The 25,045-nt window shown below is 52.0% G+C and overlaps 5 protein-coding genes across 5 annotated transcripts; 1 reads left to right on the top strand and 4 right to left on the bottom strand.

Annotated features, from left to right (window-relative positions):
* Positions 1-447: 447 nt before the first annotated feature.
* On the bottom strand, positions 448-2,372 carry PG997_005093 (ubiquitin carboxyl-terminal hydrolase 19; the record flags this gene model as incomplete). Its single annotated transcript, XM_066809408.1, has 3 exons — positions 448-1,595; positions 1,634-2,128; positions 2,180-2,372. 3 exons carry the CDS (start codon positions 2,370-2,372, stop codon positions 448-450), a joined length of 1,836 nt encoding a protein of 611 aa, XP_066673026.1.
* A 2,603-nt stretch (positions 2,373-4,975) lies between these two features.
* Positions 4,976-10,492, top strand: PG997_005092 (BP28CT domain-containing protein; the record flags this gene model as incomplete). The annotated part of the gene is made up of 4 exons (XM_066809407.1): positions 4,976-5,352; positions 5,413-9,529; positions 9,583-10,131; positions 10,175-10,492. The coding sequence occupies 4 exons, from the start codon at positions 4,976-4,978 to the stop codon at positions 10,490-10,492; spliced, it is 5,361 nt and encodes a 1,786-aa protein (XP_066673025.1).
* A 679-nt stretch (positions 10,493-11,171) lies between these two features.
* PG997_005091 (uncharacterized protein) lies at positions 11,172-13,122 on the bottom strand (the record flags this gene model as incomplete). The annotated part of the gene is made up of 6 exons (XM_066809406.1): positions 11,172-11,518; positions 11,672-11,953; positions 12,035-12,324; positions 12,398-12,571; positions 12,637-12,980; positions 13,057-13,122. The coding sequence occupies 6 exons, from the start codon at positions 13,120-13,122 to the stop codon at positions 11,172-11,174; spliced, it is 1,503 nt and encodes a 500-aa protein (XP_066673024.1).
* Positions 13,123-14,136: 1,014 nt separating this feature from the next.
* Positions 14,137-16,612, bottom strand: PG997_005090 (uncharacterized protein; the record flags this gene model as incomplete). The annotated part of the gene is made up of 3 exons (XM_066809405.1): positions 14,137-15,442; positions 15,543-16,248; positions 16,489-16,612. 3 exons carry the CDS (start codon positions 16,610-16,612, stop codon positions 14,137-14,139), a joined length of 2,136 nt encoding a protein of 711 aa, XP_066673023.1.
* A 2,732-nt stretch (positions 16,613-19,344) lies between these two features.
* Positions 19,345-24,091, bottom strand: PG997_005089 (uncharacterized protein; the record flags this gene model as incomplete). Its single annotated transcript, XM_066809404.1, has 2 exons — positions 19,345-23,685; positions 23,753-24,091. The coding sequence occupies 2 exons, from the start codon at positions 24,089-24,091 to the stop codon at positions 19,345-19,347; spliced, it is 4,680 nt and encodes a 1,559-aa protein (XP_066673022.1).
* Positions 24,092-25,045: the final 954 nt, after the last annotated feature.

The following is a 25,045-nucleotide window of genomic DNA, read 5'->3' as shown; positions in this document are numbered from 1 at the left end:
TCGCCCCGATTCTCTGCGGGTGGGCAACAATGAAGTATACGAGTGACGATGGAGCCGTGTAGTATATGTAGTGTGAGTGGGTTGACTACTAGTCGTAGACTCAGTCACAACTGGTACGACTTACGCTTTACTATCGGGGTTAATGGCCATAGAAAGCCCCACCCCCTCAATTGGGCCTCTCTCATGGGCCTCTCATAGGACGCCCTGATTGCTCAAACATTCAGCTTTGGATACGTCATTTCGACCAGCTATTCCACACCTATATTGCGGATGCCCGTAAATAGATGAGCTCTCCTATCAATTTATTCTTTTGTATTGATTCTTAGCTTCAAAGCCGAGTTTGATTTATTTTTCTTGTGCTATTATTATAGGGGGTAGCGTCCATGGCCTATTATGAGGGCCCAGCGACAGAAGGGATAGACATCCCACCGAAACAACACTCAGGCCTTACTCCGTGGCCGTAGCAGGTGTCTTGGGTCTGCTCATCCAAGCAAACGCCGAAGCACCACCGACCGGATTGGCTGCAGTTCGAGGTGCGCCAGACACATTTCGGTTCTCTCGTGGCGTTGTCGCGCCCATCTGTTTCGAATCGAGTCCACTAATGCTAACAGCCCGGTCTGCCCGGTCCGGCTTCCATCGAACCGTGCCCGCCGAGGCACCCTCTCCCAACGGTTGGCTCTTCCGTCGATCACTGCTCGGTCTAGGCGGCTCATACGCAGCACCCGTTCTCGCCGAGGAGGACGTGCCCGACTTACTCGGCTTGAGGACTTTCATGTTCCTGGCTCGGCCAGGTGGCTGGTACCCACTCAGTGGCATGTTCTCCTTCGAATCACTTCCGTTGGCCGAGGTACCCTGTCTCCATGATGACCAAATACCACCTGCAGTAGACTCCCGCCGATGGCTCTCACTATGAGATTCCGACTGGCTATCATTGGCTCCCTCTTGTTGCCTACCTTGGCTCAAGCCGACCTCCTTGGCCTGTCGATCACTTTCAGTCCCACTGTCCGAGGCTGTGCTGACGCCCTGAATACCGCCAGATTTCTTTGGCGGTTCCGAAGCCGGAGACGCCAATCCCTGGGAGTCAGGGCCCGTAGAGGCATCCTTATCAGCATCGTTTGACGTTCCGACCTCCGAGGCGCCTTGCTTGGGCTCGGCAAAAACGAATGGTCGTGCAGTGGCGTTCAGTTTGGGCTTCTCTGGGAATACCGCCAAGGTACGGATGTGTTTGAAAACACCATTATCTTCAGGCCGAACAAAAGGCACCGACAGCTTCTCGCGGTCAGAGCCATACAGAACCATCCGATTCTGTGAAAGGAGGATATCGGCCGAGTGCTCTCTCAAGTTCTCACTGCCAATGAAGATCTGGATGCCCTTTTTCGTCTCTGTGTTGTCGGCTTGATCTGAGCCGATGACCTCGAAATTCGCCATCAGACTGGGTACTTCCGGCATCTGAGGTCCTGGGCTTGTGGCTCTCGAATTAGGTTGGGTAACCGTGGCTTCGGCCAGATAAACTGGCAGTCGAAGACGCTGTACACCATCTAGATCACGGTGTATCTCATCAAGGAGATCCAACTCCTTGACAAGGGAGTACTCCACTGACGAGTGCTGAGAGCCGGAACACACAACGGCATACAGAAGTGTGTCATGAGCGAAGTTAGGGGTAAGCCAGCAGCGTACAATGGATGGCACCGAGCCCAGAAACATGAAGCCGGGAGGGAGTTCGGGTACGCCAACGGGGAGTCCTCGTCAGTTCCCGTTGTGGCAAACGTGGTATCCAGCCCAAGGCTGCTGGCGTGACCTGAAGCCATGGAATGATGGGAATGTACTGAGTGAACGGAATGGCCAGCCGAGCTATGTCGTCCATCTGACTTGTGCGAAAGGGTTCGCTCCATCATATTTCCCATGCCGCTTCCGGGGCGGATTGGGCCAAAGTCGCCCGAGTGCCGTCCATTCTGTGCCCAGCTGGAGCTTTGCAAGGCGCTCTCGTCGAAGCGGACGCTATTGGCTCGGGAAGCCGCGCCCCGTCTGGCCGGCTCGTCCTCCGCGTCTAGATGCAGGCTGCCCAACAAGTTTTGACCCTGCTCTTCGAAGTCGTCAAACAGATCATTTGTCGGCATTTGCATGGGCCCTACAGCTTTAAGGTCAGATGTGACGTCTCTGTATTTAGAATGGTACGCACCGTGTTGCGGGGTTCCGCCAAGGGCGCTGGGAAAGGGCGAGTTCCAGACGGACTTCAGAGCAGCATCGTCAGCCTGGCGCTTCTCAAGACGCTGAAGTCTCTCGGCATGGCTGTTCTGCACCAGATGTAGTTGTTTCACGTCCATCTGCACACTATATAATTCTTCACGAGAGACAGGGAACCGAGAATCCATGCCCGACCCCCAGAGTGAGCCAAATATCTTCTGGAAGTGTTGGCCCCTTAACTCGGTCAGGCAGGGTACGTTGGTCGACGTTGGCTAGATTGGATCGCCGGGTCAAGGGGTTTCACAATGGCTAATTCAGAGCGCTGAGCTGGCGTGAGTGCAGGTCCAAGGCCCATCCAACGGCGCAGAATGCTGTGATTGCCGAAGTTGTCGCAAGCAGTAGCAGTCCTTCAATTCTTGATCACTGGTACAACCTCAATCTTTTGAAGCCTTGAATGAGGACCACCGCCTCCGCCTCATCGCAGAAGACCCTTCGGTCTTGAGCGACGATGCCTGCTGAACGTCTGGAATGTACTCGTATGTAGTAACTGGTAATACGTGATGTAAACCACCGAAGATCAAACCAGAGCGCTGGCCTCGAGGCAGTGTAGATCGAGCGTGTTTTATAGAATCGTCAAGATGGGCGTCAGTAGAACAGTTCCTTTGCTGTGACCAGTATTATTTTTTCGAAAGCGATAGCTGGCAGCGGGCGATGTGTTGGGTGTAGAAAGGTGGGTGTTCGGACTACTGTGTGGCACACAGCACGAGAATATTGGAAGTTGTAATCAAGAGTAGTCTACGCTACGGTGCAACGATGGAAAGCGCGCTCTCTCTCTTTTTTTTCCCGGAGGCGAAGGGCTGCTACGGGCGTATCTGCAAAGATAGATGTCGCGGTGAATGTTCCAAGTTGGACAATGGGCGTGAATGGGTTCGAGGGGCGTGCCGGGGCTGGTTGGCGAGGCAGATGGAATGAGGAATCGGGCAAGAAGTGGGATGGAGTTAGTTGGCTGGGCGGACGCTTTCGAAGGCAAACGAAGTGGGAGAGAGGCCAAGTCGAGAGGGTTGGGTGTTGGGTGCTGAGCAGAATATTAATACAAACACACGTTTGGGGGAGAGCAGGAACAAGAAGATTATTGATAATGGATGTAGTGGTTCGGAGGACCAAATTCAAGTTCACGGAGTCGCTGCGGTTGCTTTGACGGGGAAGGCTGTTGTCATTTCGAGGGAGCACAGTCAGGTCCAGGGTACATTTGATGCCAAGGGCGCTGGGCAGTGCTGAACCACCGAACATTGGAGGAGGCAAGTACTGTCGCTAGCAGGACGACGTACCGGTAATAGAACCTTACGGCTCCCGGGCGAATAGACTGGCAGAGGCAGGTCGCACTCCATGCGCCAGCCAGACAAAATTGGAGAAGCGGTACTCGGAGAGAGGCATGGACTTACCTCATTGATATCCATTAATCTAGTCGAGGTGCATAGGCCTGTCTGCCTGGGAATTCCCCAGTGTGCAGGGATCTATTAGAGGCACATGTTTTCGATATCTCTGGAGGGTCATAAATAGTTCTGCCGCCTTCTGTCTGTCTTCTGACATTGATCCAATGCCTTCCTTTATTTGTCTCCAAGCGCAGGGATTCACTCGAGATCAGCAGTCAAGTCCTTAAAGTGGAAGGAAAGCGATACTTCAGCCATGAAGCCAGTCCACTATCGCCGCCCGCCCATATTCCAACTTGCATGGGCACAGTCGGACTGGCTGCTAAAACCACCTTGAAAAAGGCTTGATCTGCCAGTCAAGTTTTGGCAGCAATTGGCACGGCTTTAACGTCTTAGTTTGTTTGAACCAAAACTGTAGGTTCGATCTAAATAAAATTACAGCTGCAGCTGGCTATTCCTTTAACTGGAATCAATGGTGATGTAGGTAACTAACTACATACCTAGGTACTGTCTGTTAGCAGAGAAAGTACCCTACCCAGATTGATGGTCAGGACATAATGCTGTGACTGCTCTTACAAGCCAGCACTAGAGCATCACGACAAGGCATTCGACTGGAGAGAGTTTAGCAATGAATTGGGACTGGGGTGGCGCCGTCCCTCAGTGAATAAGAGTTGATAATCTGCCTGACGCACTTGAACGAACTCAACATTCACTGATCACAAGCCTTCCCATGCTTCATTGGATAGGCTGATCCTGATCGAAGCACACTCCAACATACAGGGCCTTTCCTACTTGAAGAAGCTCGGACGCCTCAAACGAAAATGCACACAGATGTTCTCCGATTTACTTGTGTATACTTGTATACTGAAGTCTGGTTTACCTGCGAAATTGAAAGCTGATTTTTCCCAACTTGCGGCCGGTCTGCTTTGTGCATTTCATTTCGAGGATCGTGAAGAAGCCGCCTAGGAATAGGAAGCCTCCATCAAAATGCTGCAATAAGCTCTGACAACATGCAGCTCACAGCTGTTAGTACCAAATAATGGGCTCCTGGAGGGGCAGAACGTGGGGCAATGAAGCAGGGGTATTTTATCAGAAGAACATAAAAGGCCAATCAGCTTAGGAGTGGGCCATGGTCGGTGAAACTTGATGGCCGACAAAATCTCGATAACAAAAAAAAAGTTCCTGGATAAGCGGAAGTCAAGGCTGTAAGTGCAGATAGTGAAGCCAGCGCAAAGTACTATCTGATCTTTTCTAAACTTTGTCGCATCGTCGCTCCGTCGCCCTACCGCCTACCTCCTATTACTGTCTCGATGATCACGACGACTTGTTAAGTGACTTGCTGCTAGACGAAGGCCAGCAACATGGCGACTTCTCTTGCAGCCCAGCTGCAGCAGATAGCTGCCAGCTCCAAGGCGACACTCGACGTGAAGGCGCAAAAGGCAGCCCATGCGAAGTCCCTGATATCCGGTGCACGAGAGGCAGCTTCCCAGAACTTCCAGGAGCTCTACACCAAGTGCCGCCAAGAATACGACGAGTTATGTCGAATTGATGGCCGGTTTCTTGCTTTCAGCACTACTCTTTTCAGCGAGCAAAGCCGGGATGAGGATCGCACGCAAATGACCACGGATGAAAACGCAGAATTGGACAGGAAGATCGACTCGTTCCTTCGTCTCGTTGGCGGAAGACTTCGCATCAGTCCTGCTATTTATTCCGTCGAATGGCTAGTACGGAGATTCAAGTAGGAACCTCCCGCCTGTGTTGACCATGTTGTTTACTTGGATCATACTAACTTCTTCAGGATCCACGAATATAATACCGTTTCCCTCATCACCACCTTCCTCCCATACCACACCGAACTGTTCTTTGTCAAGCTCCTGACCATACTTCCCGCAAACTTGCCGAATCAGTACCGGTTCTTGGACCCCTACGTACGCACAAGGGCAGCGCCCCCAAAAGCTGTCTTGGTACTTCAGGCGACGAACCAATCCGAATTTCTCGCATCGATCTCAGAATACACTTTGGAGGCATGCAGACATCAGCAGCATCATGTTGCCTTGATCAACCTGTGGCGGGATCTCATGACCCAGGCTGTCAATGGAATGCTGGACAAGATGCGCTCTGGCCGGCGCAGCATTCAGCTGACCAACGACCAGGATTTGATGCACCAAATTGGGCCCATCTTGAGTGAAGCATTGGTAATGAAAGCCGTTCCAGAGATACAGGTTGCGTGCTACACCGTGGTGTACGTTCTAGCGGCAAAGGGCAACCTCCAAGACCAAGCAATCACTGCCTTGATGGAGCAGCTCGTGATTGGGTGGACCAACAAAACTGTCCGGCCAGGTCTCGCGACCCTATCCGTTCTGGCGCAATACCGATCCTCAAAGCAGCTGTCACGAAAAGTGACAAAGGCTTTACTCGACATCGACGACCTCCCAAAGATGCTTGACGAGCTCCCTAGCGAATGCAATACAGAGAGGCTATGCAATGGGTTCTGCGTCGCTGCAGTTGAACGGATATGGAAGAAGGCAGAGATCCGTGGACTTCCCCTTATTGAATCCATCATCTTGAAAGATCTCCTGAGTGATTTGCAGCGCGGTGTTATCTTCAAGTCGCTTCTGTTGGTCGCGCATAGGATCAATGGCGAAACTGATGAGCAAGTTCAAGCACGGCATGCTCTCGCTTCAACCATTGTTAGGCTGTCGCACACTGGCGGCAGCAATGGTGAAGTTTTCACAAAGGCTATCGCAGACCTCGAGGTCGACATCGAGGAGCTCGAAATGAAACTTGATGTGGAGATTAGGCCCAAAGCTATCACCGCACAGCCTGACGAGGATGTACAAATGGATGGTGATGGAGACAAGCAGGTGTCTGCGCCTTCTGAGGATTTCGAAACCGGCTTTAACCGCCTCAACCAAGCAGGAGCAGGATCAACAGCTTCTTGCTTGCTGTCTTCGCCCCCCGACGTTTTCGCTGACATTTGCTCTGTGTACATGACTGCGGTCACAAGCCCAGAGCATTTAGCAAAGTTCGAGGAGGTGGCTCCCTTGCAGCACGGTGAAGCGCACTCAAACCCGTTCTTTTTCACTTTCTTCATGCGAATGTGGTGTGGTCCTTACCCAGCACTGGCACGAGTGAACGCTTTGGAAATGGTCAAGAACCGCCTAAAGTCCCCAGAGTGTGAAAAGTATGATCCGCAGGCGCTTATACCGTATTCTCTTGTCGCTCTCAACGACCCAGCTAGAAAGGTACGACGCGCAGCTGCAGATCTTCTGGCGGTCATTGATGAGCACTACGGCCAAAATGATACCACAACGTTGACTCGATGGGGAGGCAACAAGCTGTACGAGTCTACAAGTGCGATCGAGTGGATGTCGTCAGAAACAAGCCGCAAGTTTTTGCAGGGCGTCTTAATCCCAACACTGGAAGAATGTGTCCTTAACGCGGATCATGTAAACGCTGTCATTCAAACAAGCCTCAACAGCAGCAAGTCAAGGACGTCTGATGGAGCTTCCAAGGATAAGAAAGCACACTTGTCACAGAACACAAGACTATCCGTCATGGCCTGTCTGGCCGGCCATGTCATCCAAACGCCTATTTTACTCGTCAAGTCACGTCTCCTGCGGTCTTTGAATCAAGTGAAGGGTGTTTCGGGTACTAGCCGAACAGAAATGCTACTTCCCATTCTGCAATGGTGGGTTTCACTGTCGACAGATGCTGCAAATGGCCTTTGCCAAGTTGAGCATATTGATGCCCAGGCATTTGATAAAGCTGTTGCCGAAATCGTAGTAGCGAACGACGATGCTGGTTTGGACTTCTTGTTCGAGGCCATCAACAACCCAGAGCTATGCACACGAGAGGGTCTCGTCCAGGTTTTGTTTGAGCGTATACAGAAGATGTGGCCTGCGATGAAGTCTGATGCCAAGCACGCTGCCGCCGAGAAACTACTGGCTCTTGCCCAAGAAGCTCCCTCGGACGAGCGAAGTGTCATCACCACCGAGGCTGCCAATCTGTTGAGAACTGTGGAGCTGCCAACCGAGGTTCTGCATCACTTCTTGGACACATTGCACAGTACTGACAAATTGGTAACGGAACCCCCGGCTAACAAGCGACGACGCGCAAGCTCGACTTCAGACGCCAGGGGTAACCATCCAGTGCCGGACTTGAGCCTGGCATTGAAGCAAGTTACCTTTGTCCTCCAACTTGTGGATGGTTCAGAAGCTGGAAAGCACCCGTCTCTGCTCAACCCTCTCTTCAACACGTTGTCGCAGCTGCAGCAATATCGAGCCATCTTGGGCTCAGAGCTCGGTTACCTGCAAAGCCTTGTGCTCCAAAGTTTGCTCTCTATCCTCGAAGCGCACAAAGACAGCAAGGACCTCAAGATCGACAGCTCCGGAGGCCATGGCGACCTTCTGGTCAACTGCATCCAGAGATCATCCAGCCCTGCTGTCCAAAACAAGGCTCTTCTTCTGGTCGCAAGCCTCGCCAAGATTGCCCCCAACTTGGTTCTCCACAGCGTTATGCCCATCTTCACATTCATGGGGAGCTCTACCCTCCGAAACAACGACAACTACTCAGCACATGTCATTAATGAAATTGTCAAGGAGGTTGTGCCCCCACTGATCCAGTCTCTCCGGAAGGGAAAGAAAAGCCCCATCGCAGGTGCTTCGGAGCTCCTTCTCAGCTTTGTCACTGCTTATGAGCATATCCCCACTCATAGGAGGCTCGGGTTGTTTATATCCCTGCTCGAGACGCTTGGAGCGGAGGATTTCCTGTTCGCGCTGCTGGCGATGCTATCAGACAAGTATGGCTCGACTGCCGACGTTTTGTCCTTTTCTACTGGAATCTTCAACAACTTCTCTGTTGAGATCGGGCTCCATTCGCTTATCAAGCTTCTCAATCTCATTGGCGACTTGTTCAAACCGAAGCCCGGTCTGTCGGCTTCTCTTCTTGGAATCGGCGAGGAGAGCAACCGGGACCCCCAGAAGATCGCTGCCTCGCTGCTTGATCTCCCCCCTCAGCTCTTGTCCAGCAAGAAATTGATTGCTCAGATCCGAAAAGTCACTGAAGCAGACGACATGGATGCCGCCAGGGTTCGTGAGCTGTATTCCACCCTTTTAGAAGATTTGTTGTCGTTGGCGGAGAACTTGAAACCCCATCAAGCTCTGCATGTGCGTTGCGGCGACACCCTTCCCAAGCTTCTCAACCTTCTTCCAATCGGAGAATTCATCAAGGCGGTTGAGAACCTGCTGGATCGGCCGGACATTGTCATCCGACGCAAGGTCCTCCGAGCTGTCGAGGTACGAATCGACCAAGAGAGCCAGGCGAATGCCAACTCCAGAACCGCGATACTCGCATTCCTGCCGCAGCTCACTGCCATCATCCGTACCACCGACGATATTCTCTACAAGTATGTCGCTGTGGAATGTGTTGACAAGATCTCGGAGAAGTACGGCAAGAAGGATCCCGAGGCTGTTACTGCGGCTGCAGCGATCATCGCCGGCGATCAGTGTCTTGGCCAGTCTGACAACAAGCTTCGCGAAATGGCACTCTTGTGCCTGGCATCTATCGTGGATGTTTTGCAAGATGGCATGTTGGAGGTTCTGCCCACGGCCTTCTCCAAGTGTCTGGCTTATATGAAGGAGAGCATCTCGGAGTCCGAAAGCAACACCAAACTCCACAGCGCAACCTATAGGCTCATCACCGCGCTCGCTGAGCACCTCCCTTACGTGATCTCCACGCAGTATCTCCGACAAGTCCTTGCTATCTCCAGCGCTTCTGCTGAAGCCAAGCTGGATTCCGAAACCAACGACACGCGGCAAGAGTGTCTTCAGTTTATCGCCAAGCGTGTTGATAGCAAGACTATGTTCACTGCGCTTGAGACCAACTGGAGCGTGGCGTCAAAGACTGGCTTCACTGTAAGTGCATATCTGTTCGATGATCATTACAAACAATTGCTAACATTTACTAGGCAATCAGGGAGTATCTCGACATCCTCGGGATGGCCATTGAGAAGCATACCAAGGCCGAGATTTCCAAGAGTGTTGGCTCACTTTCCAGCATCTTCATGGCTGCTCTCGATCTGCGCCGGGTGAAGAACGCTGAGGATAACGCCAACTCTAGCAACTCCGGTTTGGCGCGGGTCGAGGAACATGTCAATGCCGTTGCAATTCGCATGATCATGAAGCTGAACGATGCTGCCTTCCGACCCGTTTTCTCCAAGCTTTTGGTCTGGGCCTCCTCGGATCTTCCCAAGTCGGATGTCGTCGGCCGTAACCTCCGTCTCCAGAGCGTCTACAACTTCTTGTACGCCTTCTTCGACCGCTTCGGCTCCATCGTCACGAGTTACGCCTCGTACGTCCTCGAGCCCTCCGTCGAGGTGCTCAAGGGCACCAACGCCCAGAACCTGGAGCAGCAGCGCGACCTCTGGCGCAAGGTCCTGCAGACCCTGACCAAGTCGTTCGAGCACGACCAGGACGACTTCTGGCAGGCGCCCTCGCACTTCAACGAGGCCTGCCCCGTCCTCGCCGCCCAGTTCGCCCTGCCCTACTCCGGGCCACGAGCTCCAGACGTACCTCGTCCCCGCCGTGGTCGAGCTCGCGGCTGCGGCCGACTCCCAGGAGCACCAGAAGGAGCTCAACGGCTCCCTACTCAAGCACCTGCGCTCCGAGACCGCCGCGGTGCGCCTCGCCGCCGTCAAGGCCGAGCAAAGCCTCACGCAACGCCTGGGCGAGGACTGGCTCGCCATGCTGCCCGAGATGTTGCCCTACATCAGCGAGCTGCAGGAAGATGACGACGAGGAGGTCGAGAGGGAGACGCAGCGATGGATCGTGGGTATCGAGGAGATTCTGGGCGAATCTCTCGATGCCATGTTGCAGTAAATAATTAGAGATTCACGATACAATTGTTTGTTTATAAAGTCTGGTTCTAGATATACAGACAGACTCGGTCATATAAAAAAAGGGAAAGCGTTACTATATAATACACACTCGACATACACTCAGGCGTGTTGGAAGAATCTCGTGTGCATGTATCTCCTCGTTATGGTGCTGACCTCATCATCGTCTACTTGAGTATTAGCTATGCACGCGGCCTGTCGATCCCGGAACTCCGCCAATGTAAACCTGAAAAAGGGCGGGGAGTCCCCCAAACGTATAAGCCATAGGTAAGCTAGGTAATGTCCACCAAGACTATGTATGTGCCCTGGTCTCCATACAGTACTGTCAAGTCATCCCACGTGAATATAGCAAGCAAAACATCAGATGATCTACCGTCATAACGATAAATACGTCTCATTTCTCTCGCCAACGGGCCGATGGCTCGTTGGTATGTATGACTAAACGTGTTTGTACTGTACCAGGGCACATGTTCGAGTACGCACGTCGGCATACTTTGTACGATTATGGTGTGTGGTGTAATGTTTTTTTATACCCTTTTATCCTTTGCTTTTTCCTGTGTTTAGTTACCCTGTAGCTAACCCTGTAGCAAAGCATCCAGTAAAGGGAGTTGACAGCTGCTACAGGGCGACAACAACATTTGTACTGCAATATATATACACTCTCAGCTTGGCAGGAAGCCAAAGGGCAGAAGAGGGTCTTGAGCAAAAGATGTCGACTGACCCCAGTCGTCTACGCTAAACACCATGTCACTCCAGGCCTCTTCCCATGTCTGCATCACGTCGCTACTACCCATGTCCTCCTCTATTGCTACTGCCTCCACGCCGAAGGACTCATCAAAAATAGTATCCTGCACGGTATCCTGGGCCGGGGCGTTGGTATTTGCGAAATATTCCCCATCCCTTGCTCCTCCTCTTGTCGTACATTCTGCTGCAGCCTTTGCTGAAGGCGTTGTGGTTGTGACGGCGGCGGGTGTTTTGTCGGTGTCGAGGCCACTGTAGCCAGCAACCCCTTCAAGCCATGGAGCAGATCAATAAGTCGGCGGTAGGGGTCCTCCTCAGGCGACCAGTAGTGAAAGCCGCCCTTTTCGCGGCGCGCTATCATGCTCTGCATCTGGCCCGTGAGCTGCTCGATCAACTCCTCCAAGCGCAGATCCCGCCGGACGTGTTCGAGGTCCCAGCCGGGCAGCTTCGTTCAGGTTTGTCAGCTTCAGGCAGGTGATGAAGCCGTACATAAAGTCGTAGCTCGCGATACAGAGAAATCGGGGCTCAAAGTGCGGCGTCGACTGTAGCCGCAGCGTGAGGAAGGCCTTGCATGTGCTGTGGAGAGTCCAGAGGAGCTCGATTCTGTCCATGCAGGACAGATTCCCGGCTTCGCACAAGCCTTCCTGTATGCCGACCTCGTACAGCAGGATCTCGGCGACCTGAACGTGGGCCATAAGGACAGCTGCCAGAAGAGTTGGGTATTAGTAGATGATGCCGTAAACGCTGGAGAGTCGACCAAGGAAATTGCAAAATCATGACTTACCATTCTCTTCGAGGTACCCGACAGGCAATTTCGACTTGAAGTTCTCGATCTGGGCTTGGAACCCCTTCACGATCATGATCAACGGAAGCGTGGAAAACTTTGGGCTCATCAGACTGTTGCTACCATCTACAAAGGCGAGGGATATCGAATGAGCAATCTGCTGTATCTCGAGCATATGCACAAGCATGGCGTCGGTCGGATACTCGGCCTTGGCTCCAATGATGCGCGACACAACCTGCAGATAGGCCGTATTGCCAAGTGCATCCGGCATTTTGCTCGTCAAGAAAGTACTGCGCATCCAAATATCAGCAAAGATCCTAAATGATACAACAGCCTATCCTTCAGGGGTGCCTTCTTCCTTACTATGTACTCAAGTAATAAGTGCCTGCAAAGGCGCGCATCTGGTCGAGCTGCTCAGATCCGTATTCGTGAGGTCCCATCTCGGTCTTGTTCTCGTTGAAGCCAAGACTGGTGCATAACGAGCGCGCGAGGCCCAACAGATTGGTGACCTGGAAGGTGCTCAAAGCATAATGGAACCTAAGAACGACAAATCAGCAACTGAACAACCCATCATTTGCGGTAAAGAGGCCAGGTCTCCTTACCAGCCAATATATAGCAGCAACCCTTGGAGGACATCCAACCCTTTCCTCGGCTTCGTCAATAGTGCCTCGCTCAACTCCTGGAGCAGCTTTCGACCCATGTAGACTTGCCGTTTGCCCTCGAGGAAGCAAGCCTGGAGCATGACAGCCTTCCAGAGAACCGGCCGCTCGCTGCGCAACTGTGCAGCTGACATATATGGTGGCACTATGACGAATGGGAATACATGCATCGTGTTAGTCCGGTATTCTTTGAGTAGCCTTTCACCTTCCTCCCCTTGTGGCCAGGCGGATGGGCCCGCAGTTCGAGCTCCTTCATCAGACTGGCTGGTGGTGTCCCCAGCGAATTCCTGGTCCAAGAATCAGCTTCCGAGGCGGCAATAATAGGGGGTGGGTCAGGGTCAAGTCAATCCGACTTCAACCTACAGGCCATTCAGGTGAGGCTCCGTCCTCGTGGTTTACGCTTTCGGGGGAGGCGTCTTCGGGAAACATGACCAACATTCCATGTGGTATCCTCCCACCACAAGGTATTGTGCTTTGAGCCGGCAGACATTCTGCTTCCGTTGGAGTGTTGACAACCACGGGCGCACTCCTAGATTCCGCCACTCTCGCGAGGGTTTTGGCATCCCTTCGTGCTTTGGGCGGAGCCGGGGTCTGCTTGACGCATTGCTTCTTCAGGCGATCACACCTGCACGCCTCCAAGTTAGTAGTGATCGGTGCTGTCACAGTAGGAACAAGAATATCACTCCCAATATATATATATATTCTCACCTTTCGCACTTCAGAGGGTTGTTACACGGGATGCATCTAGCCTTGGCCTTGGCGCAGGTCAGACAAGCCCGCGGGCCCGTCTTCCTCTGCTGTAATGCTCTCGAGTCCATTGAACCGACTGGATGATTGATTATGGGCGCCCTGAATGCGAGTAACTTCATGAAAACACCAAATGAGCAAATGCAAACATTTCCAACTTGTTCTCTTGCATTTTTGCAAAAGTTATTCGGATTTTCGTTGCCTGCATGCAAGTAAGCAATTGAAGGAAGTTGCTCAGCCGCAGCTGCCTTCCTTCGAGAACCCATGTTGGAACTTGGAAGTCTCCGGCTCCGACGGAGACGGACCAATTCCTCGCCGCCGTAAGCCTGCCTTCTCTACATGTTTGGAACTGCTACCAACCCAACGCAGCACCACCACAAAGCACATTGCACAGTCAGAAGAAAACATGGCATCTATGAACAAGTGAATCTGGTATTATGGCCCCCAATTGGTTGGGCATCTCGATCTATCCTACATCAAATGAAAACCCCAATGTGCAATTGAATGAGAAAATGTCCACGACTGAATCTAGTTGAGATCGTGTGGAATTCCTCCGCAGACATCAGTGTTATCAACCATCGTTGCGTCTTTTCCGGTTCCCCAGTCTCACCAACCAGTCAACCCATAGTCCAAACCTGATTGGTCATGAACAGTGTCAATCGGGGCATGAGACAGGAACAAGAAACAGCCTGCTTCTTAGGTGAAGAGAAGGGCGATAATAGTCACCAGCATGACGGCGCAGGTGGCAGAGCCGCCGCCATTGTTGCTACCCCAGTACAGGACACCAGGCTTCTTGTCGGAGCCCGAGGTGACAACAGGAGGAGTCGGCGTGTTGGTGACGCTGCTGCTGGCATTGACGGAGACGGTAATAGTGCTTGAAGCAACGGTGCCAGGGTAATCACCTGTGCCAACAACCGACGAGGTCATGTTCATGGCAGTTGGCATAACAGTCGTGGTGGTATCAGCAGTCGAGAAGGAAGAGGTCAAGTCGGAGATGCTATGCGACAGCAGTGTGCTGGAGTCCGAAGCCGAGGACGAAGCGGTTGCACCATCAGCACCTTCGGTCGTCGAGGTGACAGTGGTATCATTTGTGCTTTCGCTGCAGTGAATGTCGTGATCAAATCTGGCAGTAACAAGAGCAGTGGTGCTAGGTCCGATCGTAACAAGAGGTACACTGAGATACGAGGCAGAGACCGTGGTTGGAATAGTTTCCGTCGAGGAATCGGTAGCACCGCCCTGTGCAACAACTGCAGCCGATGATGTACTGGCAGGGACCGGCACAACGGTATCAGTCACAGTGGTGTTGCTCTGACCACAAGTACCCTCAGCCGTCAGTGTCACAGTGACAAGAGCAGTCTGGGTGACAAAAGCAGTGACAGTCGCAACACCTGTCTCGGTGACAACTTCAGTGGACTCTGATGCAGTAGTCTCCGATGCAGTTGCAGTGACCACGACAGTGACGGTCTCGACAGTATCAGCGCTGCCAGTATAAGTAGTAGTGCTTGTGAACTCCTCCACAGAAGAATCGGAGGCGGTCTCGGTAACCACTACGGTGGCCGTCTCGACAGCACCGGAACTAAGAATGTATGTACTGGTGCTTGTGAACTCCTCGGCCGATGACTCAGAGGCAGTCTCGGTGACCACGACAGTGACAGTCTCAACAGTATCAGAGCTGACAGTATAGGTGCTGGTGCTCGTGAACTCCTCCATAGAAGAAGAATCGGAGCCGGAGGCAGTCTTGGTAACTACCACAGTGACCGTCTCAACAGCACCGGAGCTGAGGGTGTAAGTGCTGATGCTTGTGGACGCCTCAGAGGCGGTAGCAGAAACCGTGGGGGTAATGAACGTGGTGATAGTCCGCGTAGGGAGCCCGGTGGTTCGGGTAGTGAAGACGCTTGTGTACACGCTGGGAGTGCTGCTCGAGGTGCTGACAGAGCTGGTGGTACTTTCGCTGGTCTCCTCAGTGCAAGTGGTGGAACTGGTAGCATTGACAGCATCAACACTGGTAATGTTAGCATGGTTCAAAGTTACCGGGAATAGTTTATGCTTGCCTTGTCATGGTCACAGTGGAAATCGTCGAGTTGCCGACGACCAAGGCGGACGTAAGGGTGGACGTAAAGGTGGTAGCACCAGGAGTAGAACTCGAGGACGACGAAGAGAGCGTAGATGAACTACCAGACGTAGACTCAGTTGTAGAGGTAGCGGTGCTAGACTCCAGGGCGGAACTAGTGATCACAGTCGCAGACTGGGCACCAGGAGGAGTCATGGTCACAGTGACAACCACAGTAGACGGGCCCGCTAGGGTCTCGGTCGTGAGAGAGCTACCAGAAACAGTCGACGTAGTTCCATTTTTGGTTGCGGTAGCAACGAAAGTGCCATTGTACCAGATGGTAATGGTGGAAGTGACGTGATGAGAGTGTGTAGCAGTATCAGTCACCGTGGCAGGGACACTGACAGTCTCGGTGGTGTGAGCCGACGAGGTGACAGTGACAGAAGCTGTCGAGTTGGCATGAGAGGACGACGTAGCAGTCTCAGTCTCAGTCACAGTGGCGGGAACACTGACAGTCTCAGTGGTAGAGGCCGACGAGCTGACAGTGACAGTCGAGGTCTCAGTAGACTCGGAAGACTCAGTCGAAGACGAGACAGTCGAATAATCAGACTCAGTGGACGAGACAGTCAAGGTCGTGTTAGCGGTCGTATGATAACCGTATGAGTAAGCCCGCTTGCCCAGGCCACCCATCTGGGTGTTGCTGGAAGCGATGGGGATCTTCTCGCCAGCAATCAAGTTGTCGACATTGTCAACCAGACCTGGAAAAATAGTGAGAAGGGCTGGTCTCGAAAGTCACAGGATAGGAATTACTTACGCATGTGCAGAACGAAGCAGATGCCGGCTGCGACAGACACGCCAATGGTCACAAGTGCCAGGATGACAGTGAGCAGGACAGGGGTGCTGCGAGGGACTGAAGTTGGAAAATCAGTAAGGACCAGGATCACTTCGAAGTCAAATTACAAATGTGAGGGGAAAGAGGAAAGAAGAAAAAAACTTACTGCGCTGCTTCTTGCTGCCATTGCTGCCGGTGGTGAGCGTGTTGCCATCGCTGTAGAAGGAGCTGTCAGCTCCCTCCTTGATGTTGGGAGGGAGGACAGTCTCGCGGGCTGCGAAGAAGGGCATTGTCACAAGTTGATGTTGTAGAATTGCTGAGGGTTGCGAGTTAGTAACGAGTGAAATGAAAACAAATGAATGTGGTTTTGGGTGGGTGTGGGAGTCGAAGGTGGAAAAGAAGAAAGTGGGCGAAGTGAAGTGCCAAAATGACAGGTTAGGCAGGGTGAGGAGGAGGTGGAACTCGAGATTGTCAGGCGTGGACCAACAGCTTCGAGAATACAGAAAAGAATTATTCTGTCAATGATGCTTCTTGGTCGCCTACCAGAGGGGAAAGGGTTTTCCTCTTGACGAGATGATGACTTGGGAGAAGGGCAAGGGGGCAGGCTGTGTGGGAAGAGGATGTGTACATACCTTGTCAAATGGATGCCGAGTGCAAGTAACGAATGGCAGATTATTAGATGAAGAAGAAAGTGAATCTACGATAGGAATACAGAGATCCTAACAACGCGAGTCCTGACGAGTGAATCCAAACGAGTGAATGGGGTGGGTGATGGAGGGAGAAACGATTGTGGTGGACGGTGTGGTTGGTGAGAAGGAGGGTTGGCAGGAAAATTGGTCTTTTATGTGCTGCAGACCAAGAAGGGAAACACCAAGATCAGTGGGGCTCGGTCAAGGGCAAGAATAAAATAAAAAATTGATTGTCCTCAGGCACCTCATGTGAATGAAGAGTGATCTGTTGGTGGTCACTCTGGATGCCTCAAAAGTGATGGGTCCACTCTGTCAAGATCAGCAGCATTGGGAGGTAGGTACCTGTACCTAGGGTAAGATGACCTCTCTAACACAGCTGGTTCTGTTGATTCGAATCTATAATGCTGATTTCGAAATCCTCTGTACAACTGGTCCCAATGGGTGCCTCTCAAAACACGCTTCCTGATATGATAGCCCCTGAATATCAGTTGCAGGAGGACCAGCAGGTGAGAAAGGGCAGTTCCCTCCAAAATTGCCATAGCATCTAACCATCCATTGCCACTTTGACGGAGCAGAATCTCCATAACGACATGGCAAAATCCCTAACTTCGATAATTGCTGATGTCCTCCCACGAATCATGAGTGGTATCACCTGGTTTCTGGCCAGGAGAAATGCGGCCGCCCTGTCAATCACCGGCTGTCTCTTTGATGTCCAAACTACCTTTCTTCATGCGATGACCCGTAACCTAGATACCATCCCAATCTATGGCATGCATTGAATTGCTACTTTGATGTTCAAGCAGTCAACATGATACCAGTGGCTGGCAAGTGACATCAGAGAGGCTACATCGCCATGTGACCACCATGGCATCTAACACGACCATTCCATACATGCACCCAAGTATTAAAATACAATAAAAATGAAGTGGAATCGGCCAATGACTCATGATGAAGAAGAAGACCAGGCAGAACTAGACATGAAGTACTGCTGCATTCACATCATACATGCAATACAAAGTTCAGCACTCGCCATCAGGGGCCATATCTATTCGAGTTGTTTCTAAAAAAAAAGCCCATCGTAGAAAAGCTTCAAATCTCAGAGCCTTGCTTCTCTGACTCCTTCTCCCCCTCTTCTCTAACTGTGCGGTGATGTCGCAAGGCCGTAGCTGTCTTTTCCCTACTGACATGGCAACATGTCTTGCCGACCGAACACTCTCCCTCCCCCATCGCGAATAACTTCACTTTTATCCAAATTACCAGCACAAATATATAACCCTTTTCTATTCGCGTATCTTGTCACTGCTACCGACTCGTACAATTATCCTCGGTCCATCAGTGTCTGTTTCCTCAACATATCCCGACTCGACCGAGTTAAAAGAAAGGGAGGGAAAGCGAAGAAGAAAAACCCAGAAGAAAACAAGAAGAGGAAAAATAGGGTAGTGCGCGTATCGCTGATCATATTAAGTCCCATGCTCCTTGATGAAATGCTTTCGGGGTATGGGGATACATCCGAAGACCTCTCGGTAGGTGTGGGATTACTATGTAGGCAAATCGAAGAGCTGTATCGAAGATCTCTGAGACGGTGCATGACCGGACTGTTCTACCACTTGGCCACCTGCAACGAAAGAAATAGCCGTATTCTTGATGTTCGACCGCCCCCTCTGTTCCTCCTGCTTCGCTGACAATGATCAACCGATAAATGGGACAGCACCACCCGCGCGCCTGCTATGAAATGAAATCAGATGCGCCGGATCTGCAAAAGGGTTGAGGGACGAATGAGGAGCAGCTGCCGACCTAGAACCCGGGGACGTGCCAATTCAAGAGGCTCTAGCATGGCCCGCGAAGTCGGCAAATTCGGTGAAGACGTTGGATGGTTGGGTTGCGCACCAATGCAGCAAGAACTTGACACCATGCTCCTACTCGAAATCACATATGAATGCATAAAATATCACAACAGTTATATACAGGATGACTTGTTAATGAGTGAGGTAAAATAGCACACACGAAAAGGGTATAATCGTAATACATACACTTTTAAGAACGGCCTCGGGCTCAAGAGCCCCTCGAGCCTTCGTCGCCATAAGCACTTCCATCCACAAGCTTGCTGTTGCTCCGCCTAGACCAAGAAAGGTCGAGGAGGTAACCATTGTGTGTAGACTGATGCAGAGGATATCACTCTTGGGTAAGTATGTTTTGTCCCCCAAAGAATCAATAAATGCCCACTTCCAAAAATTTGAAATCATCATTCTCATCAAGAACTGCCACCTATGAAACCGTCGACGAAAGGGAGTGACAGGACCAATTCCAGCCAGACCTCATCTTACTTGACTACACTATTCCGCATCATCGGCCGCAGCCCTCCGACTTCGAGTGGCACGGCCAGAGGCGACAGGCTGGGGCTTGGCTTTGCTGGCAGCTGCGCTTTTCCCCTTAGCCGCTGCTGCTTTGGGTGCTGGCTTGGCTGGCTTGGCTGGCGGGGTCTTCGACTTTGCTGAAGCAGCACTTCTACCCTTCCGTGCACTGGCTCGAGGTTGAGGCTGAGGCTCTTCCTCCTCTTCTTCCACCTCCTCTTCCGCATCCTCTGCCTCTGCCTCATCCTCATCTCCAGCCTCATCTTCAGCCTCGGCCTCCGGCTCAACTTGTTCTACCTCATCTTCGGGATCTTCTGCGGGCGGTTCACTCAGATCGCTGTCCTCGGCGGCGTCTTTGCCTGGTGCCTTCGAATCAGCTTCGGCTTGGTCATCTTCGCCGTCTTCTTCCATCGGCTCCGGCTCTGTTCCTTCTTCCTCGACCTCGGTAAGAGTAGATTCTGAATCGCTATCGTCATCACCTCCGACCTTGTTACCGGTCTTGTCGTAGTACTCCCATTTCGAAACACCCTCAAGCATGTCTTCGTCGTCTTGGTCCGAGTCGCGTTCGATGTATGACGAGTTTGCCTTGCTACGGCCACTGCGGCGGCGCTCACCCGACTCAGGCCCAGGGGACGAGGAGGAAGCAGCCTTCCTCGACCGGCCCGACGATTTGGCCTTGGCCGCTGACCTCTTCGTCGTAGGAGTCCTTGCTGATTTGGTGGACTTTGTTCTGGGGGTCCTTGACTGGGTGAGTTTTGTCTTCTTGGCGGACTGGTTACCGTCGCCACGTTCATCGATGCCTTTGCGCTTCTGTGGACCGATGATGTCAACTCTGAGAACAAATTGTAGGAAAGGGTTATGAGGAGGTAGTTGTGAGCGGCGTACCTTCTTCTTGTCCAGAGACCGTAGTAGTTCATCCAAACGCTCGTCAGTGCCTTCAGGTAGATATTGTTTCTCGGCAATCTTCTGAGCGGTATCATGATCGGGCAGCGCGGCGTACAATCCCACAGGAAGCCCAACCTTGCCAGCGTAGGCTTGGAAGCTCCAATTCCTGCGCTCCTGCCACTTTCGCAAGACTGCCGTTGCCAGGTCACTGACTACGTAGAGTTTCTCACTTTCGGCAGCATTGATACCATCCCGTGTTTGTTTTACACGCTCCGCATACTTGAAGATCATGCCGAAGTTTTGCTCGGTGGACACATTACTCAAGTAGTAGACCAAATACCTAGCATGATCCATAAGGTCGTTTGCATCACAATTGTAGTCTGGATGGTGTGCCAGGAGGGAGACAAGCCTGCCCATTGTAGCCTCCATAACAGTCTGTTTGTTCTCCTGGAAATGACGCGCTCGAGAGCGGATCCAAGTCTCGATTTGTTGCCGGAACTCGGTCGAAGGCTCAAAAGCGGTCAAGAAGATCATGGTGTAGAACCGTGGCCTTAACTTGCCATTGACGAGGTATTTCTGGAGTTTGGTAACAAACCCGCGACGTACTTCCGCACATTGGTCCTGTGTTAGGATCGACAGCCTGTTGAACTCCGAATGGGAGAAGAGTTCTTCGAACTGCTTTGCAGTACAAAGTTTGAGGACTGATTGCCCTGCAAGTAATCGAAGTCGCGATCTGTGATGCGCAGGTGTGTCTGTGGTCTTGCAGAGGTCCCCGTCTCTCTTGGTTAATGTACGGAGAAGCTTGAATGTCATGAGTGTTACGTCTTTCGCCTCACTAGGTTCTTGGATGCCGCGAAGCCGGTTAACGATGACTTTAACCGCATAACACTTCTCTTGGCATTCCTCATCCATATCACTATCGCTTACCCACTCCGGGTCGGATTCTGTTGCCTCTGTTCGTACTTTCTGCAGGACGTTCTGGAGTACCATATCCATGATCTGGTCATTGGCATCCGCAGCAACCTTTGGCGCAAGAAGTTCTAGTTGGCTCACTGCAGCCAGCTTATTCAGAAAATGAGGCTTTCCTGGACCCCAGTCCTTGGTAATCCGACCGAGTAGGTCCGTAGCAGCCACCATACTCTTGTCATTCTTCCGAGCCATCAGGATGTTCACAGCATACTTGGCAGCTTTGGGAGGTTGGCCATAGAGAGCGTAGTTTGTCAACGCTTGGATGAACTTCCTGTCTTCGGGCAAGTTTTCGGGGTACTTGCGCGAATACGAGGAGCATGCCTTCAAGGTTTCGACCACACTGACATCGTTTTCTTTGGTGGCGGTCGGGGCAGACTCGATCAAATCTTTGCACAGTTCTCCAATATGTGTTTTGAACAGATCCGGGAGGTGCTGCGAAATCTCATTTGTAATTTGCTGGGCAGCAGGACCCAGACCATTCTTGTCATTCTTTGAGCATTCAATGAAAGTTGACAGATGACTCTTGTTGAACATGATGTACGCAGAACGGTAGAGCAGAGGGACCATGGTGTCCAGGATCTGTGGTTTGGTAGAGCCTTGTACCCTCTTGTTGAACTCCTTGATAGCTCGGTACATTGTCTTAAAATCGCTTTCAAGGCTTATAACGAACTTGATTAGCTGATAGCTTCGACGATCGTTCAGACTTGCGAAGTTGTACAAGTCGGTTTCCACCTTGGGCTGATCAGGGAAGAAGGAGCAGATGTAGTGTATCGTCTTCTTGAGATTCTGCTTCGTCATTTCTGCATTCCGTTCGGGGGTGCCACCGTTCCACGCCTCGCATTGACGGACGTAGTTTTCAACGACCAGTGCGAACTGAGGCTGCCGCGTCTGGATCGCGAAGAAGGCTCGGCGCGCCTTGTCACTCATGCATTTTACAAGAAGCAGGATTCGTTCGGCTCGAATCTTATCGGGGTCATAAGCTTGATCTGCCAACTGCGACTGCGCTTGCGACTGAGAGTTGCCGTTAGCTTTAAAGCCTTTGCCCTTGGCTGGAGGATAGGACAATGGAACAAGACAGTCGAATATAACCCGTTCCAGCAACAGGTTGAGTTCCGGGTCGTTGGCATAGAATGCATTGAGAACGTAAGTCGGCACGCTCGAGAGAACATTGGCTATCTCGTTCCCGGCCATGAGCTCGCCAGTAGCAACAGCCCAGAGCTTGCCAATCAATGCCATGGCCTCGACTCGGATCGCGGGTCGCTTGTCACGGCATCGATCGGTGAGGGTCGAGAGCAACGATTCAGTCTTGTCCACACCTCCACTTGATCCCAACTTCATCACAATGTCTCTGAAGTTGAACACTTCAATGGATCTGACAGCGGCCAACCTGACCTTTTCATCGTTGTCGTTTAATCGGTCGCGTAGACCGTTGAGGAATGTCGATTCGTCTTCTCGGCTTAGGCCAATGCCACCAGCTGATGTCGAGACAATGTAGCCTGCTGCAGTAGTCCAGGCGGCACGAATGAGTGGCGACTTATCATTCCGTCGACCAGTGAAGCTGTGGAAGGCCTGAGGATGAGTCTGCGTGAAGGACAAAGGCGATATAGGTGTGTTCAGGATGCTGAGTTCGGGATGTTCTGGGCCGTCGTCATCCAGCCCTAGAGGCGGGTACGCCGCTGGATCCAGCGCAGGCGCGGGAGGCGGGCCAGCAGCGCCAATCCCCGATATCATGTCTCCAAGTGTTTCTGTGGCTAACAAACGGAGTTGGATGTTATCGGCAGACAATTCAGCATCGATCTGCGGCACCACATTCTGGAGCACGGTAGGGGCTGCACGCCACAGCTCCCGGAGAAGGAGATGTGCCTTTCGTAACTCTCTGAAGTCGGCCTCGGATGGACCAGCGGGCTCATCGTCTTCTGATCCGCCCTCGTCGTCGTTACCATTGGTAGCCGCCTTGCCAGTAGTCACATCCATGATCACGTCGCTGAAGTACTGGCTCACGTATCGCGCCATTTTATCCTGGCAAGAATTGCAAATGGTCTTTGCCACAACATAAGCCTCAGGTTCCTGCTTCGGTAGAAGTGTTGTCTGGTTCCCATTCAGCTCCGACTTGTTCTTAGCACCACCTGGAGGAGCCGCCCGCAAGAACTGTGCCATTATCACATCCAATACGGTCGGCGGCAGTCCTTGGCCTTCATCGACCAAGGTCACGAGGATCTCGGTCATATGATACTCGACATCTTTTGCTACTTGCTCGCCCGAGGTAGACTTTGCGGCCCCCGATATGCCGTCAAAGACTGACGAGAAGAGGAAAAGCAGGAGATCCTCGGCATTAGGTAAGTCGTTGACGAGTAGAATACTCTTCACATCGGCCAGGGACATAAGGACATATTTGTGTTGCTTGTTGTAGGGGTGTGTTGGGTCCCACAGCGCGGGAAGGACGACCTTGATAAAAAGGTTGAAGATTTCCTAAAAATTGCCTACCAGTTAGAGACCGCCCGGCCAATGCAACGCGAAAGGGAAGGGCCAAACAAACCTTCAGCTGTGATGGTGTGAATGGCGCGTCTGGAGCGCAAAGCTTCAGGATATCGACCAGGCAAGATGCGGTGTAAGCCTTGACGCCTGCCTCTTTATGCGCCAGCAGGTTGTGCGACGCAAGCTGCTTCGAAACATCATGAAGCGATTCCTTGTTGACTGTGTCTTGCTCCATATCGACCAATTCCTTGGACAGTTTTTCGAGTCGGCGCAAGAGCTCGCTCGTAGCGATGGGCTTGCCCGCTCTCCATGTTAACGTCTCGTTGAACTGCAAGTCGACCAATTCTTCATCCTCCATCTGCTCGTCCTCTTCGGGCTCCTGGTCCCTCGTACGCGCCATGGTGTCGGTAGGCTTGGTCGTAGGTAGGGGCGACTGGGTCGCGTGGTGAATGATTGACGTGATTCTCTAGCGTGGGCGATGGTAGAGGAAGCGGGAAGCTGTGTCTTGGTTGGTGCGCGGGGAGGCGTCGAAGGGAAAATCCGAGGCGGGACGTGACAGCTCCGACAACTTAGCCGCCTGCAAGTTGCTGTTGCTGGGTCAAAGCATGCAGAGAAAGGTTGTGCATGTATGGAAGGTATCAATCTTATCTGCGCAAATACTTGCGAAAGTGAATACTGGTTACTCGGCAAGTGGCTGGGAGGCTCGGGACCGGCGATACCAAAGAGTAAATGAATCTAGAGCCAGCGGCGCATTAGGCGTTGGGTGATGATTTGACGATGGAAAGGTGTACTACGCGACTTTCGATTGGCGTCTCGGGTCGATTGGCGTGGGATCATTGGTCCACGCGTTGTTGGTCCAATAGCCTGTGCTTGGAGAGTGAGAGTGAGGTAGGGGCAGGACGACTGTCTTTACGCGATCAGATTAGTCCCACCCAGCTCTAGCTCCCCTTTGATCATTGGAAACGTCAACGGTAGGTAAGGAAATGGCCCAAGCTTCAAAGCTATGCCGCTATATTTGATGTTCTTACCTAACACTGATGTAGCTTCATGATTCAGCTCGGATTATCTTCGTGAGAGCTTCATGTCGCGATCGTGAACAAACGCCTAGCCGTGGTTTCGTTCACGCTGGTTACTGCACAATCCACGTTGCGTGCACCAGAGACACAGAGCTCTCGTGGGTACTATGTGAACCGCGTGCATCAATTGAATTGTATAATCTTCGTCCCATCTGTGAATACAGTAGCCAACAAGTCTTGGCAGGCACACTGCACAAACACCACAGGCTTCTACGTGTACATGCCCACATGCACTTATTCTCTTTTCAACGCTGGATATTAGATGATTAATCGTCTCC

This window comes from Apiospora hydei (assembly GCF_038363865.1).
Source record: "Apiospora hydei strain CBS 114990 chromosome Unknown utg000004l_segment0_segment0, whole genome shotgun sequence".
NCBI lineage: Eukaryota > Fungi > Ascomycota > Sordariomycetes > Amphisphaeriales > Apiosporaceae > Apiospora > Apiospora hydei.
The sequence above is the reverse complement of the archived record's forward strand: the minus strand, read 5'-3'. Positions and strand labels throughout refer to the sequence as shown.